The following is a 15,913-nucleotide window of genomic DNA, read 5'->3' on the forward strand; positions in this document are numbered from 1 at the left end:
ATAACCCGCAAATCGAACTGACCTACTCGGGTTTATTAGAAAAAACCCAAATCAAACAAATTTTTGTTTTAACCAACCCAAACTAGGTGGGTTTAGTTGGGTTGCTCGATTTTTTCGGGTCTTCGATTTTTTTGAACACCCCTACAAGAAAGAGTAAGTGTAAAGGAACAAAACTATCTCGTAGGTTAAAGTCTTATAGAGAAACCATGGAGTAGAGGAAGCCACATGGGAAGCTGAGGAACAGATGAAAAATAGGTATCAACATTTGTTCACATGATAAGCTCAAAGCAAATTTCGAGGACAAAATTTCTCTAAAGGGAAGGTAAATTATAAACTCCTAAATCAATTCTCGTAAGCTTGATAAGTATGTTGTTTTATGATGTTAACATGTGTTTGATATGTAAAACCTACTCCTAAGCATTGTACCGAAAGTATGGTAAGGTACCCGGTATTATTTGAAGATTACTTATCATCTTTCCTTAGAGTGGTCGAATGAGACTATTTATAGGTCATTCTTCCACGTATGACTCTGGTTAAGTGTAACGTTGACAATGTCAAAGACGTTTACGGCACTTGAGGTTGCAAGGTATCAATTTAGGTCCTACTCAGTAATTTTTTTTTATTGATATATATTCACAAACTCGGAAGTTCAACCTAAATCTCGAGGTGTTAACATTTTCCTTTTAGAATACGTGCTCTTCTATGCATCTTCCCAATACTGTATGGGCTTGGGTGCATTCGTGACCTTTGAGTCTTGCCTTGAGGAACCCTCAACATTTGCTGTTTTTAAGTTTAAAAACCTAAACACACGTATAAAGTCCAAACAAACCAACCTCATAATTTAACCCAATTATATTTTCCTTCTCTATTTGAAACTTATGTTTAGTTTTTGTAATTTCAATAAATTCTAAAAGTTAAAATTAAAGTAAATGTTAGAAAAAAGTGATTTAGTACCTACTTTTAAAATAAAAATTAAAAATTAAAGGAAAAAAAGTCTCTGTTACCCTTCTCCTAGAATGAAAATAAATATTCCTGTCTTTACCAAGTTTGATAAAATAGTAACTAATTTTGAAAAGTTGAAAATATAAAGTCTAAAATGAAATGAGAAAGTTTTGGACTAAAATAATATTTTATCGATAAATTATCATCACATAATAGGTCATATGATTGCATATATATAAAAAGCTAAGATAGATGAAGTGATGTTACAACATATTTTTTGTTACTATTTAATTAAATAGTTAAAATATAGTTAAATACAATTTTTTTTCTCTATACCTAACCATAATTTCAACTTATTCGTTCAAATCCAAAAGTTACAATCATCCTTAAATTTTGATTAAAATTCAACACACATTCCTACTAAACTTAGGAGTAATCCCTCTATTAATAATATGAATTCAACATGACAAATAATGGATGGGTGTGACAACATTTTGTTCTGATGACAGGAATCTAGAGTCACATGCATTGAAAGAAAAAACATACATTTAAATCAACTTCTAAATCATTATTTTTAATAAAATAATGTTTAAGACTAATCTTATCTTTAAGTATCATCAATAATGAGCATTATTGTAACTCATGTGTAATCACAGATAACTAAGCAACCTATTAATCACTGGTCTTATTCATTTACTATTATTTTTAAGTCAAACAAACATGTCGGAGAGAGATTGGAACCTTTAACCCTCATAGTCGATGACTTATGTAGATATGTTGACAGGACAAAGCAAGATTGAAAAATGATATCTCTAACTCCGTCATCATTCAAACCTCATTTTAAAGGACAATATATAAAAATTGGAAGAAAAAAAGAAAAGGACGGACGACGGAAAATGGGGCAAAGACGAGGATAGGGAATATAATTCCTACCCCTACTCCCATTTAGACCATGGGAAAAAAAATCCTCCCACTCCCTCCCTCATTTCCTGTGTAAAGTGAAAATTTCTTTCTCTATTTAGAGTAGGTCCCATCGGGGCCTCGCCTTCATGAGATAAAGGAACATCTTTAGATACATGTCATGTCTATACCAATTGTGCAATAACTAACCATTACACCTGATTTTAAAAATAATAATAATTTAGCCCCAAAGTATTCATGACTATATAAGTGAAACAAATACTAGAGTTATAATTACACCTAAATAAAATAAAAGCAAGTCAGATGTACTTGGAAGGAAAAAAAAAAAACCTCACCTATTAATGGCAACTTTCTCATATATTATTCAATAAGCCATCATTCAATTTGGTTTGGGCTTTAAGAACTGTAAGAATTCAAATCAATGAACGACCAAGTGGATCCAAATATCAAATGAATGTTATATATATATAATAAATATGCTTCTTTTATTAAATTGAAATGGGGGCGAAAGTCAGAACAACAAAACTTGATAAGAAAATTGAGAGCAAGTGAATAGAGAAGATGCAAGAATTAAATACATCACCATTTCTTCAGTTCATACTTATCAATGAACACAGACCACTGATAACAGCATTTAAGAGTACAAAATCCCCTTTTATCAACTATCAAATCCCCATGTTCCGTACACAACAATCATTTCCCGCTGCGTAAAATATTAACTTTTTTTGTCTCCTCTTGAATTTTTTTGAAACAATGCAATGTTTTTGTTCATGGCATAACAGTAATGTGAAAATGAATCAATAATGCTGGTTACCTTTTTTCTTTCTTTTTCTTTCTTTCTCTAGAATTTGTTCTGTTTCTCTTCTCTTTCTTTGTAGATTATGGAAGTGGGGATGGTGCTGCAATGGGAGCTTGAAGGGTTGCATCTTAAAGGGCCTTCTTCACTTGGAAAAAGCCTGGGCGTTCGCCGTGTGCGGTTTCTACGTCTTCAGGAGATGCAACTGAAACTACCACTCCTTTGTTTCTAACTGCCTCGAGTGAATCGGCGAAGTTCTTGAAATCTTTCAAGCTGTTGTGAGAGAGAGATGTGTCAGGAGTATTGCAAAAGAGTAAAGAATCTATCTGTGTTAGAAGACAATATAAGATTGCTCCTCACAATCAATTGAAAAATCATTGTAAGATATTTATAGAGTATTTGCAAGCATTAATTCTGTCCTGGACAATGCTCTGAAGACCGTCTTCCTCATGGAAAAGAGAGTCTTTCTTTATATATATATTGATGATGCTAGTGTGTTAATAACTTTAAACAACATGAAGTTAAACATGTACACGGCAGTCATTTATATTATATTTGGAAAGTTTCTAGTTCTACGTTATAATAAAATTATGTTTAAATCTTATTTTGGTCTCTAGTATGTAATACTTATTCTACTTTTATCTCAATGGACCTGCTAACAAAGGATAATGATACTCAACTAGTTTAGGTACCAAATCTTAAAATGTTTGGTTTTAGTCTATTTTACCCCTTGTCATTGAACTTCATTTAATTGGTTGATAGAAATCTCTTATGAACCAGATTATAAAACCCAGAAACAGGAAAAGAAAATCTGTAAGAGGCCGTTTAGTTTAAGATTTTCTAGATGACTGAGAATTATAAACTGGAATAAGATTGATGGGAATCAAGGATGATTGTATTTGGTTGTGCATGGAAATGCTATCTGAGTTTGATGGGAACAAACTAACTTTGTATGTAATTTATAAAATTAATTGTGACAACTCCATAAAATTTTATAGATTAGTTGATAAACAATAAATTTAATTCAAAATTTTGAGAAAAATAATTATTTAACAATCAAATAATAATAATAATAAAATTATTAATTACAAGTATTTAAAATGAGTAATTTATAATTAAAGTTACTAGAATAATGAGCAATTATAAAGTATTAAATTAAACCAAATTTACCTTTCAATAATTAATTTACACCATAATAATTTTAAACAAAATAATTTAATTTAATCTTCATTCATAGAATAGAAAAACATGAGAATGAAAAGAAATAAAATAATAAAATTAAAAGGAAAAAAAAAAAGAGAAAAAGATGAATAATAAATATAATGAAGAAGGAAAAAATAAATATATTAAAGAAAAAATAGAAAAGAAAAACATGTAAAAATATCTAAAGCAGAAAAATGATTAAAAAAAGTTGAAATAATAAATATATTAAAAAAATAAAAAAATAATAAAATAAAAAAAAGGAGGAAAACAATGAATAAAAAAGAGAAAAAAATAGATGGAAAAGGGAATAAAAACGGAGGAAAAAAAAGGAAGAAGCAAAAAAAGTGGAGGTTTATTAAAAACCCATCAATTACGGTAGGATAAAAAGCATGCAGAGAGAGACATCCTTAATGCCTTGGAAAACGTTTTCCTAGATAAATACTTCAAATTCTTCAACCAAACAAGGAGTTTATACATCTATGCCTATTCCCACCCTCTATTCCCTCAAACCAAAAGGCCCATAAGATTATTCAAAGAACTTTGACATGTCTCCCTTTGGAGCAGAGGAGCCTTGCGCACTATCGCAATATAGCCTAACCTTACCTAATGACCATTTTGGCCTAACAACAAGGGTCAATTCGTCCTACAAACTATCTTGCTACCTGCCTCAATATCCTGATCCACACACATGACCTGCTACATCTAGGAACAAATAATGGACTGTGTCGACTTCAACTCATCAACTAAATAAGCAAAAGACATGCTGCATCAAGTTTTTATTGCATGATTATGTGAAAAATTATGGTAAAAACTAATGCAAAGTTTGTGAGTTGATCAAAAAATATGAAAGTTCAAGACCAGAACAAAATAGGATTTAAAGATGCCAAACTTGCACCCTAAAATGTCCCCAGAAGAATGTGAGTTAAGCGAGCATATTTAGGTGGTAGACTTGCTTAGACTATAGAAAACTAATGCAGAATATGATGGGAAAACTCACCCCCTTTATTTGGTTCCAAGGTTAAGGACTCTATTTTCTGTTCTAAACTCATCGTTCATAATATAATAGAAAATAATGAAGTTTGACTTCAGATTTTTCCTCCAAAAAATGGATCCAACAAGGAGGTGACCAACAAATATATATGAAGAAAAGAAAGTAGGAAACACAAGGTACATGGGCCGCTATAACTATCCAAGAAGACACTCGAAACGGGAAGGATAAACAAACCCATCCAGTGAACTGCTGCGCTACAAGTCCCACGACACAGGAGCGGGATTCTCTAAAAAGCCAAGGTAAAAAAAAAAAGAAAGGTTTGGTGATAGAGGTATTGAATATAGGACTATAGGGGAAAGAATCCACGTCTGGATGAGAGTAAAAAGCAAAGACAGAGAATGGAGGTGAACATGATATTGACTTTTTACAATTTCCAGTTGAGATAGACAAACAAGAGCTGTAAAAACATCTAACATGCAGCTTGGCTAAAAATTGATTAAGGGCAAATTTTAGCGGACGGTGCTGCTACAGTTGGATCTTTATTGACACGATAAATTAAAAGAATCTCCAAGCCAATCTATTGCTAAACTTATTATACTTCAGCACAGCCAACAGTGTTTCTGAGGGCTAGGTTCAGCTTGCTAAATAAAAACATTAGGTAGCAGTCATTCTTACCTGGTCGATAAAATTTCTTCCCTTCTCCTTTGCCTTTCTTCTTCTGTAATTCCTAATAAATACCGCAACAAGCTGAAAAGAAAAAATATAGATGGTAAATACAATTCAAACAGAATGGACATTTGACAAAGAGACAAAAGACCAGCAATACAAAACACCGTGATGCATTGCAAAGAACAGGCTGACTGTAGAACGAGGAGAAATAAGCAGGGTGCTGCCATACCTACTATAACCTTTAGCATCAGGAAGCTGGTATGAATCAACATCTCCAATGGTTCCAATTATGGCTTTTGCTAGAGTGTCGTCATCCAAATCCAATTCACGTAGAAAATCAACGGTTCCATCATATACATCAAGTGTCTTTAACAAATTTGGGTCACGATAAGATAAAAAGGAGAATACTCCTGCAAATACAATTCGTCTAGGGTAAGATTACCTATTGGTATTTAATGCACTGGCAAAAAGATGGTAGCACGATGTTGTACCTGAATGAGTATCGAAATCACAAAACCCTCCATAAGCACCTCCACTTACTCTAACACGATCCCACAGCCAAGTATTACTAATGAACTTTGAAATAACATAGGCACTTCCATCAAGTTGATAGCCAGTTTCATAAATGTTAGCAGCTTTTCCAACGTAATTAACCTGGAGGAGGTAGCTATTAACGAATAGTTGAGGGGAAAAAAAGAGTCAAAAAATAACAAAAGAGTGCTCTTACCTGAGTAGGTATCACGATGGCTTCATTATCTGAAGGAAGGCGGGCATTCCAAGTGCTGTTCTTAATGACGGGTTGATTAGGAAGCAAATCAAGAAATTTGCCAATAAACTTCTCCGACTTTATGAGATTTTTGCCATCAGCAGTAATGTTGACTAGGCAATTTTTCCTCGAAAGTAAGGATTGGCGAATTTCCTCAAGTGATGAAGAAATTTCAGCCCAGTTTTGATCAACTTTCTCTTCAAGAGTTTGCAGAAATTCCAGATAACTATGTACGATAAACAAAACAAGAAAAGGAGGTAGAAATTAATCTACTACTTTCCCGGAACATTTCAGATAAGATGATATATACATGCTGTGTTCAAAGCTCATTTAGCTCAAGGAAAAATTGTTAAAAATATTATTAGAATAAATTTTATTTAAAATATTAAGTACACATCAGTCCTCTACCACTTTTCATTGATGAAATGAAAAAAGAGTAATGCTCGAATTACAAGAAACTACTAAACATAAGAAAACCATTACAACTAGGTTGTCTCAATAGATGCACCTGACTATCTCAACTAGGTTGACACACCCATAGCATCCTCATCATAACCCAAAATGAACACATTTTGAATACAATAGAAAACCATACGTCTAAAAATACCATTACATAAGAATGAATTAAAGCATTCCAATTAAGACAAATATCTTGAATAGAATATCCGAAAAAATCTTGGAAAGTGAAAACCAAGAAGCTTTAACTCTTGCAATCTCATAACAGTCAAACCATTAAAGAGACTTTCCTTGAAAAATACGTTGATTTCTCTCAAACCAAATTTCTGTCAAAACTGCTTTAATTGCATTAATCCATAACTGAAGCGAGCGAGCTTTTAAAAAAGGACCGATGATAAGCTGAGCCACATTGTCCTTGAAAACATTGCTGAAAACCCAACGAAGATTAAATGTTGCAAACAATTTCCTCCATAATTCCAAAGAGTAATGACATTCAAAGAAGATATGCTGGCTGTCTTCAGAATTCTGCACACACAGGGGGCAGATTGAGAGCAAAATATAATGGTCTGGCAGCTTCCTTTGAAGAGTTTGAGCAATTGAGAAAACCATAAATCATTACCCAAATTATAATATTTATTCTCCATGGACAGCTTGATTTCCATAAGTTTTTGTACAAAAGACCGTCTATTATTGGTGAAGATGAATTCAAATGCTTGAATAATGATTTCACCGAAAAAGCACCTAAAGCATCTAAAGACTAAGATCTACAATCTTGCCCATCAACTATCCTTTTACCTTCTAATAAAAATAAAAGATTTTGAAAATCCTGAATTTCATCATCTTTTAGTAATCTTAGAGTAATTGACCAAGATAAAGTAGTTGAAGCCCAATGTTGAAAAACTGAACTTTTAGGAGACAGTCTTTCAGTAATCTTCTTAGAGTAATTGACCATGATAAAGTAGTTGAATCCCAATGTTGAAAGACTGAACTTTTAGGAGACATGGTAATTCTATATAATTTTGGAAACAAAGAACTCAGTGGAGAGGAACTCAACCAGTTGTGATGCCAAAAAGAAATTGTAAAGCCATTACCAAGTTTACAAGATGCAAATGATGCAACTTTTGGACAAACTCGAGAAATAGTATCCAAGGACTTCTAAGGATTCTCCCTTCTTTTCCAGCCGTATGCCATTCAAATGAATCACTACCATGAATATTTTTTACTACCCTACACCAAAGAGCTTCTTACTCATGCATAAACCTCCAACCCCATTTTGCCAACAGAGCCACATTTTGGTTTTTTAGATCACCAAAACCAAGGCCTCCATGTTTTTGTTGTTTGGAAACTATCTCCCATTTGACAAGGTGATTAATCTTGCTTCCATCTGAACCTTCCCAAAAGAACTTTCTCATAGTCTTCTCTAATTCTCTGTTCACTTTCAAAGGCATTGCAAAAGAAGACAAGTAATAAATTGGAATACTTGAGAGAACTGCCTTGATCAAAGTGAATTTACCTCCCCTTGACAAACTAAAACGCCTCCATCTGAACAGCTTTTTCTGAATTTTATCAATTATTGGCTCCTGATTTTCCAAAGCATTCCACAAATGTCCAACCAATATCTCTAGACTAAATCCGGATTTTTGCTTGTGATGAACTTCTTTAGAGCTACTGTTTTTGAAAAATCAGCAAATCCGGATTTTTTTTTTTATCAGAAACATATGTATTACACAAAACAGAAGAGATACAACTTATAGGCAGGGGGAAGAGAAAACCTCCTCCCAAAGGAGCTAACCATCCATCTCCCGTTGAACCTCCATATCCGAAGTGTGCAGTTTTTTTTTTTAAGAACCAATTTTGTTGATGTTTGAAATTACAAACAGGATATACAATCCATGGCATTACAATAAGAAATCCCAGTTGATAAGAAGGGATGCATGTGATAATGAAGCAAAAAGATGAGAACTTTTACACCAAGATATAGCATAATAAATGACAAGGTAAAAAAAAAGTGTTGAAGAGCTTATCCTTGTCCATGAAGACTTTTTGGTTTCTTTCCTTCCAAAGAACCCAAAAGAAGGCACGAGATATGAAGTCACAAAAGAGCTTTGGCATTCTTGCGAAGCTCATTTATATCCATAAATGGAAATAAAGTTTCTGCGTTTTCTAATTTCTATGTGATGCCCATCTATGCAAAAAGTTAGAATTTCCGTTCCCCCCTCTTTTTACCCTTTTGAGCTCACTTTTTATGTTCTGATTATAAAAGATCCAGCAACTCTGTTTACAGATTATTTCTCTCTTCCATAAGTGCTCCAATATCATCAATATTACCATGAATTCTCCTTTTTGTGTCTTCCACCACCCCGAAAATCTTTTTTTCACGACCTAAGGGATGCTTCCAGAGAAGTAGCTATAGCACAATTCTCAATCAGTCTCATATGAGGAATTATTCCGTTTTAATATGTGCCCTTATAGGTTGAGGAGCTTGAGGCCAATAAGTTTCTAGAAATAATCTGTACCCCGTAGGAGTTTGGAGGCAAGCTTCTCTAAGTGCTTCAAAAACTTGTAATTGTCCTTTATATTAATACTATTTTATGTTCATTTTTATTTTGGTTTCTGGTTCCTATTAAAAACCATCAGATAAATTGCTAGACCATATGTCAAATCCCAACAAAAGTTCCACTACCATGTAAAGAGTTAAAATGGCCACAGGGAGCACACACGTCAGAAATATAGCACCAAAAGAGACCAAAAAGAAAAATGATCCCAACCTGAGACCACCCATTTGTTCAGAGATCCACCCTGCACTGTTCAACTTTGCATCCATCCTAGCAGCAGCAATTCCATGACCACTACCCCTTAACCGATTCTGATAGACATCACATACAATTAGTACTTTACATACCACAATTGTGGGCATCGGCGTTTTAGTCGTCTATTCATTTTATGTACCTCCATTCGTGACTTGCTCTGAGATACAAACTGCTTAAAACGTTGTTGATCAGTAAACTGTACTTCTTGAAGGATGCAGTTCATCTACACCATAAAAAGAAACAAACTATTTAAGTTGTTTATCAGGAAGCCGCTAACTTTGGGTCATAAATTAAAAACCAATAGTAACAGCAAATAGAAACTTCACATTATTTTTAGATGAATGAATGAACTTTAATTGAGAAAAAAGATGAAAGAATTAAACAAATAGAAAGAGAGAGAACCCACAAATGAGACAACCTAAAAGAAAGACCTCTAATCAAGCCGAAAAGGACCAAGCGAATAATTACAAAAGAGAAAGAAATAAACTTAGTTAACTTAGCTATTATTACAGACCAAACCCCCACCCCTACACCACCACCACTATCTCCACCCACACCCCCCCCCCCCCACAAAATTGTTTTTAGATGGAATTCTACACATGAATATAAGCAGTGCATATATATATATGTATATATATAAAGAATAAAAGCTCTGAAGTTATATACCAGGTTGAACAAGTCTTCAGTACATCCTGACATAGCCTTGCCTCTCACAATCATATGAGTGCATGCCTTGTCATTGCCACGTATAGATGACGTAAATGGATAAACTGATATCCCACCAGTTTTCCTTCCAATTAACTGATTAAGTTGCACAAAAGTCAAGTCTTTTGTGCCCATCTCTAACAAAGATTGACTGCAAAGAACATTTGGAAGTCAAAAATATATACTCACAGAGAATGGCAAGGAATGTTATGGTTCAGTTCAAACCACTCCCAAATTCCGATCCGATCAAATGCTTAAGGCCCACTATACTTTAATGATTGATATCATCTATAAGATAATAGGCTACTGAAAGTCTAAAAGTATGGGGAGCTAGCTCAGACCACTTGTATATATCTCAACATCAACGGAGCATACACAGAATGTTCTGTTTAACGTTTTTTTTCTATGGGTAAGATTATATTTTATTATTACAGAAATTCTATTACTTTTTCCCTCTTATTGTGACAAATATAACGTGTTTATGAAAGTCAAAAGCTCAAAAATAAAAGTTCTTCTATCCCGGGCTGTGGTCTTAAATCTCTTGGCTACAATTGCAACATTATGACGAGAGAACTGCTGTATCTAAATTTAAAGTTAAAGTTCAAACTATGGTCGATCTCTCTCTGCAACATCTTCAAGCAAAATGCCTTCAAAAGTCACAGATAATATAATTCCCATCTGCCTTCTGAATTTCCTAAAGGAATCTCACAAATTAATAATTGCAATTTTGAGGAGGCACACAAGAATTCTTCGGGTCAATGATCTTTTGCAAGGTTAAAAAATAGGAATACAAATGAAAAGCTATTTATCAATCCGAGCGCTCAGTAGATAAGGCACCTATTTCCTTCCCTATAATGATGATTTGATACATCACTACATATTTGTGGAAATTGAAAAGGTTAAAGCTATCTGCAGTGAAAAACAAACTAATGAAGTTCCATCACTTACCAAAATAAAGGTACAAAAGGAAGAAGCTCCTGCTTCAGCGAACCCATATCAAAAACAACTTCAGAATAAAGAACATCATTTGTGAAGAGTTCATGTTGTAAGACGGTTACTCCATTAACATTCCCAATCTGCAGGCAGATTATATTAAAGAGTATGAGATTGGAAATTAAACTATAATGCATATTGTCCACTGCAGTCAAATATGGATTGAAGTGGTTACTTCTGTTGGAACACGAGTAGGTTCTTTCGGAATATCTTCAAGGCAAAGGCATGGAACACATTTTAAAGCTTCTGGTGGATCAGGCGTTTCCTGTTTCAGCCGTAATTCCTGTGTAGCACGTGCTAGTTCAGCAAGATCTTCTTCAGTCATGCTTTCTTTAACTTTCTGCAAGATTTCTTTTTCAGCTGCTTCATCACGAGAAGCTTTCTCTGGATCAGGCTGCAAAAGGAAGGCAAAATGAAAACTAATAAAATTAAATATCATGACATAGTGAATGAAATTCTGAGTGATAAGATTCAACCTACTTTACCTGCATCTCGACAGTTACACGATGAGGGTTGTTCAAGATGAATTTTTCTATCAATGGAGAAAAAACAGCTTTGGGACCTTCTGTGGCTATTCTGGCTTTCAAGGCTTTCAGTGGCTCTTCATACTTCAATGGTTCAAATGGATCCATATCATATATCCATTTACCCTGTTGATTTTAATTTTAAAGAATTATAAGCCAACAAACTTCAAAATTTGATTAACATAGACAATAAAAAGAGCTGGTTCTAGCTTACAATGGATCGAAGCATAAGTGATAAGCCTCGAGGGAAAGATCCAGTGTTATTTTCCCGCAGGGAAAACTCAATGGTATTCATGGAAGCCTCTACTGCATCGTTGTCAAAACCTTCCTCTGCTAATTTCTTAAAGGTATTTAGAATTAATTCTTCTACTTTTGGAATGTCATCATCCAAAACACCCTTCAATCCAATACTAAACTGCGGTTGTAAGAGCTCATCTTCAATCCCACCACCAACAATGGCATCTCCTAGACCACTCTCCAGTAAGATTTTCCTCAGCGGAGAGGCAGGAGTTCCCAGCATAAGATGGTCCAAAAACCCAAGAGTAAGCTCAGTTTCCAAGTCTAATGGCTTTTCAGAAAGCAACCAATTGACGCAGACCATATGCTTTTTCCTCAAATCACCTCCATCACCAGAAGGAAACTTCTCAACAATCCTAACTGGCTCTGAGAATAGCCTTTGTTGCTCGATCTTAGATTGGTTGGAAACAGGACTTGCATCAAACATATCTAGATACTCTGTGATGGAGGCAGAGAGGTGACAAAACTAGTCACTACTTGATAAAATACATATCCAATAACAAAGACTCTGTGGTTAAATAACAGGGTCCGCTTTAAGTATAATATCATAATTACAGTACTTCTCAAATTTTATCTTTTATCCTTAGATTGTATCTTAAGAGACACCCCTGTCATTAATAAGTAGTAGTAAAAATCTATCATAATAAATTAATAGTTAATGCAGTCCAAAAGAAGTCACAAAAATCAAACAAACGTTATTGTTGACCCTCCAAAACATGATTAACCAAGCCCTCTTTCTGCATCTTAATCGAAATAGGGCCTCAAAACCTAACCCAAATTCATGTTTTCCAATTAATATAACTTGTCAAACTTTTACATTTTCAAAATAAAAATATCAGGTCATGTCACATACACAGAAAGAACTTGTCACATTTGATCTACTTTATTCCTCCATCATGGCAAGAACATCAAATAAGTTTTAACCAAATGATACAGATGAAAATAAAATTTTTAACAAGCTAAAATCTTCAACAAACTATGGTCTATATTGAAAGTAAGGCTAAAACATGAGAATGATATTTCAATCTAAACAAGAAAAAAAACCTTATGTCAATAAACAAATCAAAATATCATTAAACAAATTTTGTAAAAAATAATAATAATAATAAATTAAAAATAAAACACAAACAAAGACAAGTGTAAGTGTTAGAGAAGTAAGAGGAAAGAATAAAAAATAAAAAATATGTGTGAAAATCAGCATAAATGAGAGAATTTTCTAAAACAACAATTAATGAGGGCTTTGGGTGTCTGTGTGCATGTAGGTATCACTCTATGCTTGTTCACTTTGAAAAAATAAGAAACTAGACTTCATTAAAAGTACGTAATACTCGATACTTTTTGGCAAGAAACAGTTTTACTTAAAGGAAGAAATATTTAAAGGCAAAAAAAAAAAAAAATAGATCAAGAAAATTCATACTCACGCCTTATTTTATTGCACGTACAGATCCGTACATTTACTCAAATAATGATAATAATAATAATAAATACATAGAATTCAAATACTATAATAAATTAGAACAATGATGGACAAAAAAAAATTAATTGCCTTTTCTTTAAAATATATATATATAAATAGTAAATAATAATAATAAATATATATATATATATTATTTCTCCATTAATTACCTTTCAAAATGCGCAAACGTTCAACTGGATCATCATCTCCATAAAACCAGATCCTTGCATTTCCTGGGTGGTAAAACTTACTGTGAAATTCCTGCAGGCATGAAAAATGAGAAAACACAAAAAGGAGAACATATAACTTTAAGATCAACCCAAAAGTAAGTGAAAGAAATATGTGTGGGCAGAGATAAGGTTTACGGTTTAACTTCAATGGGAAATATAGTCACATACGTGCATGCACATTGTTGAAGAGAAAGAGTCCAGTCCTTTTGGAATCTTAACTAATCAGATAGAGCTATCCTTGAGTCTTAACTCTATAAAGTTAATCAAACAAATAAGTACATCAAAGATTCAGTTGCGCAAAATGATAGTTATGGATTGATACAATCCTACTCCAACTAAAAAACAACAAAAAAAAAAATCAACACCCTTGGAGCTGGAAATTCTGGCAGTAAACTTAAATTTCATAATGAATGGCATAAAGTTAGGTTAAATTTCTTAATAATGTTTTGTAAAATAAAATACTTCATATTCTTTAAGAAATAACCAACTTTCAACAGACGACATGCACAAGATAACAGAAAGCAACCCGCAGGCCACACGACAAGCATTTACCAAAAGAGATCGTGAAAAGTGGTTGCAACTTCAGGATTTACATTTTTCATTTTATTATCGAACTGGCGAACGTTCTTCTAAGCTCCCTTCTACAGTACTTCCTTTGTTCTTTCATCAATGACATATCCAGTTTTTTATTTTACAATTTTCAAAACGCAAATTTTGCAATCAATTCCAATAAAAGTATGCTAAGAAAATAACCTTGAACTCCTCAAATGTAAGCTTGGGAATAACTCGTGGGTCTCCTCCACTATCAACTCCATATGTATTGTCCGGAAAAAGAGCCTGCAAAAACTTTTATCAATGAACAACCAGCTACATATACAACAAGAGATTTTTTTTTCAACTTACACCTAAGCATTGAAAATGAATTTAATGGTTCTTCTTAGGTTAAATTACAAAGTTTAAAGTTGGGTCTAGAAGGTCTAGAACTTTAAAAAAATATTTAACAGGTCTCTAAACTTTCAAGTTTGTTAATAAAGCCCACAACTTTCAATTTTGTACATAATAGAAAAATGAATTTTTAAAAAGGGTCAAATAGGTCACTTACCTACTAGACACATAATTTAAAGGTAAATGACATATTAGACACAGAATCTCAGTTTTGGAAACTATGAGATTTAAAATTGAAAGTTCAGAGACCTACTAAACAGAAACGTGAAGGATCAAAGATTATTTCTTTTATATAAGCAACGAAGATGTATATTCATCAAAAGAACCAAAGAACAAGTTAAGGGCAAAAGGTAGAGATAACCTTTTCCTAAAAAATTGACAAAGAAAAGTCTACCGATTATTAATAATGTCGAAAAAGTAGCTTGTAACCCTAGGGGCATTTTTAGTAATTGTGTGTACTCTAGGGCTTCCCACTAGTCTATTTATTTGGCCTATTCTCTTGTACTTTGTATATCAGAATTAATAGTAAAAATCAGTGTCTATCGTGGTTTTTCTCCCTGTACTAGGGTTTCCACGTAACTGTGTTGTTATTCTCTTCCCTATTCTTTTATTTTTAACATGGTATCAAAGCAAAGGGACGAAACCCTAGCCATTATGAAAGAGAACCATTCACAGTCGCCTTCAGCTGGTGGATCTTCGAGTTTTGATATGAAAATTACTATTCGGGCTGCGGTAAAGGAATGTTTTCAAGCTGTCTTACCGGAATTAATTTCTGCCGTCCAGTTGCAGTCAACAGAGAGCCGCCGTCAATGGGAGCCGCACACGGACAGATCTGAAGAATACGCTAACGGAGCCAATCAGCCTCGTCTCGCGCCACCGTCGACTGATCCGGCTCAGATCAGGTATGGCCACAGCAACCCCTCAGACCCACCACAAGGTGGATCAGATCCGGCTCCGATCGGGGAAGTTCGCATCCGTAGCAACCTTTCGGCAAACAAAGTCTCTTCGACAGCTTCAGATCGCGCCTTCGACCGCAGATTCTCGACGAACAAGCCGGGCATTCGTCTATCCAGCTTCTGATCGCGCCTAGGGCTTCAACTTCGACAGGAAAAAACTCGACCGCGCCGGCGTACCCTAGGGTTTTCGCGTCAGATCCGGCGAACCCACTTGTCCGGCAAGGAGAACAGGACCTCTCCGATTCTGCCCTAG

At 34.1% G+C, this 15,913-nt stretch overlaps 1 protein-coding gene across 1 annotated transcript in view; it reads right to left on the reverse strand.

The window, feature by feature from the left end:
* Positions 1–2,393: 2,393 nt before the first annotated feature.
* LOC120077722 (presequence protease 1, chloroplastic/mitochondrial-like) overlaps positions 2,394–15,913 on the reverse strand; it is a 20,385-nt gene continuing 6,865 nt past the window's right edge. The window contains exons 6-19 of the mRNA XM_039031685.1: positions 14,513–14,596; positions 13,700–13,790; positions 11,991–12,511; positions 11,738–11,902; positions 11,428–11,646; positions 11,208–11,335; positions 10,221–10,410; positions 9,694–9,777; positions 9,513–9,610; positions 6,250–6,514; positions 6,014–6,176; positions 5,752–5,932; positions 5,529–5,600; positions 2,394–2,932 (exon numbers count right to left, since the gene is read on the reverse strand). Coding sequence (XP_038887613.1) covers positions 2,791–2,932; positions 5,529–5,600; positions 5,752–5,932; positions 6,014–6,176; positions 6,250–6,514; positions 9,513–9,610; positions 9,694–9,777; positions 10,221–10,410; positions 11,208–11,335; positions 11,428–11,646; positions 11,738–11,902; positions 11,991–12,511; positions 13,700–13,790; positions 14,513–14,596 — 2,403 coding nt within the window. The 3' untranslated portion in view covers positions 2,394–2,790. The remainder of the gene's footprint in view (positions 2,933–5,528; positions 5,601–5,751; positions 5,933–6,013; positions 6,177–6,249; positions 6,515–9,512; positions 9,611–9,693; positions 9,778–10,220; positions 10,411–11,207; positions 11,336–11,427; positions 11,647–11,737; positions 11,903–11,990; positions 12,512–13,699; positions 13,791–14,512; positions 14,597–15,913) is intronic.

The sequence above is a fragment of the Benincasa hispida genome, chromosome 5 (genome assembly GCF_009727055.1).
Source record: "Benincasa hispida cultivar B227 chromosome 5, ASM972705v1, whole genome shotgun sequence".
In the NCBI taxonomy this organism is placed as follows: domain Eukaryota; kingdom Viridiplantae; phylum Streptophyta; class Magnoliopsida; order Cucurbitales; family Cucurbitaceae; genus Benincasa; species Benincasa hispida.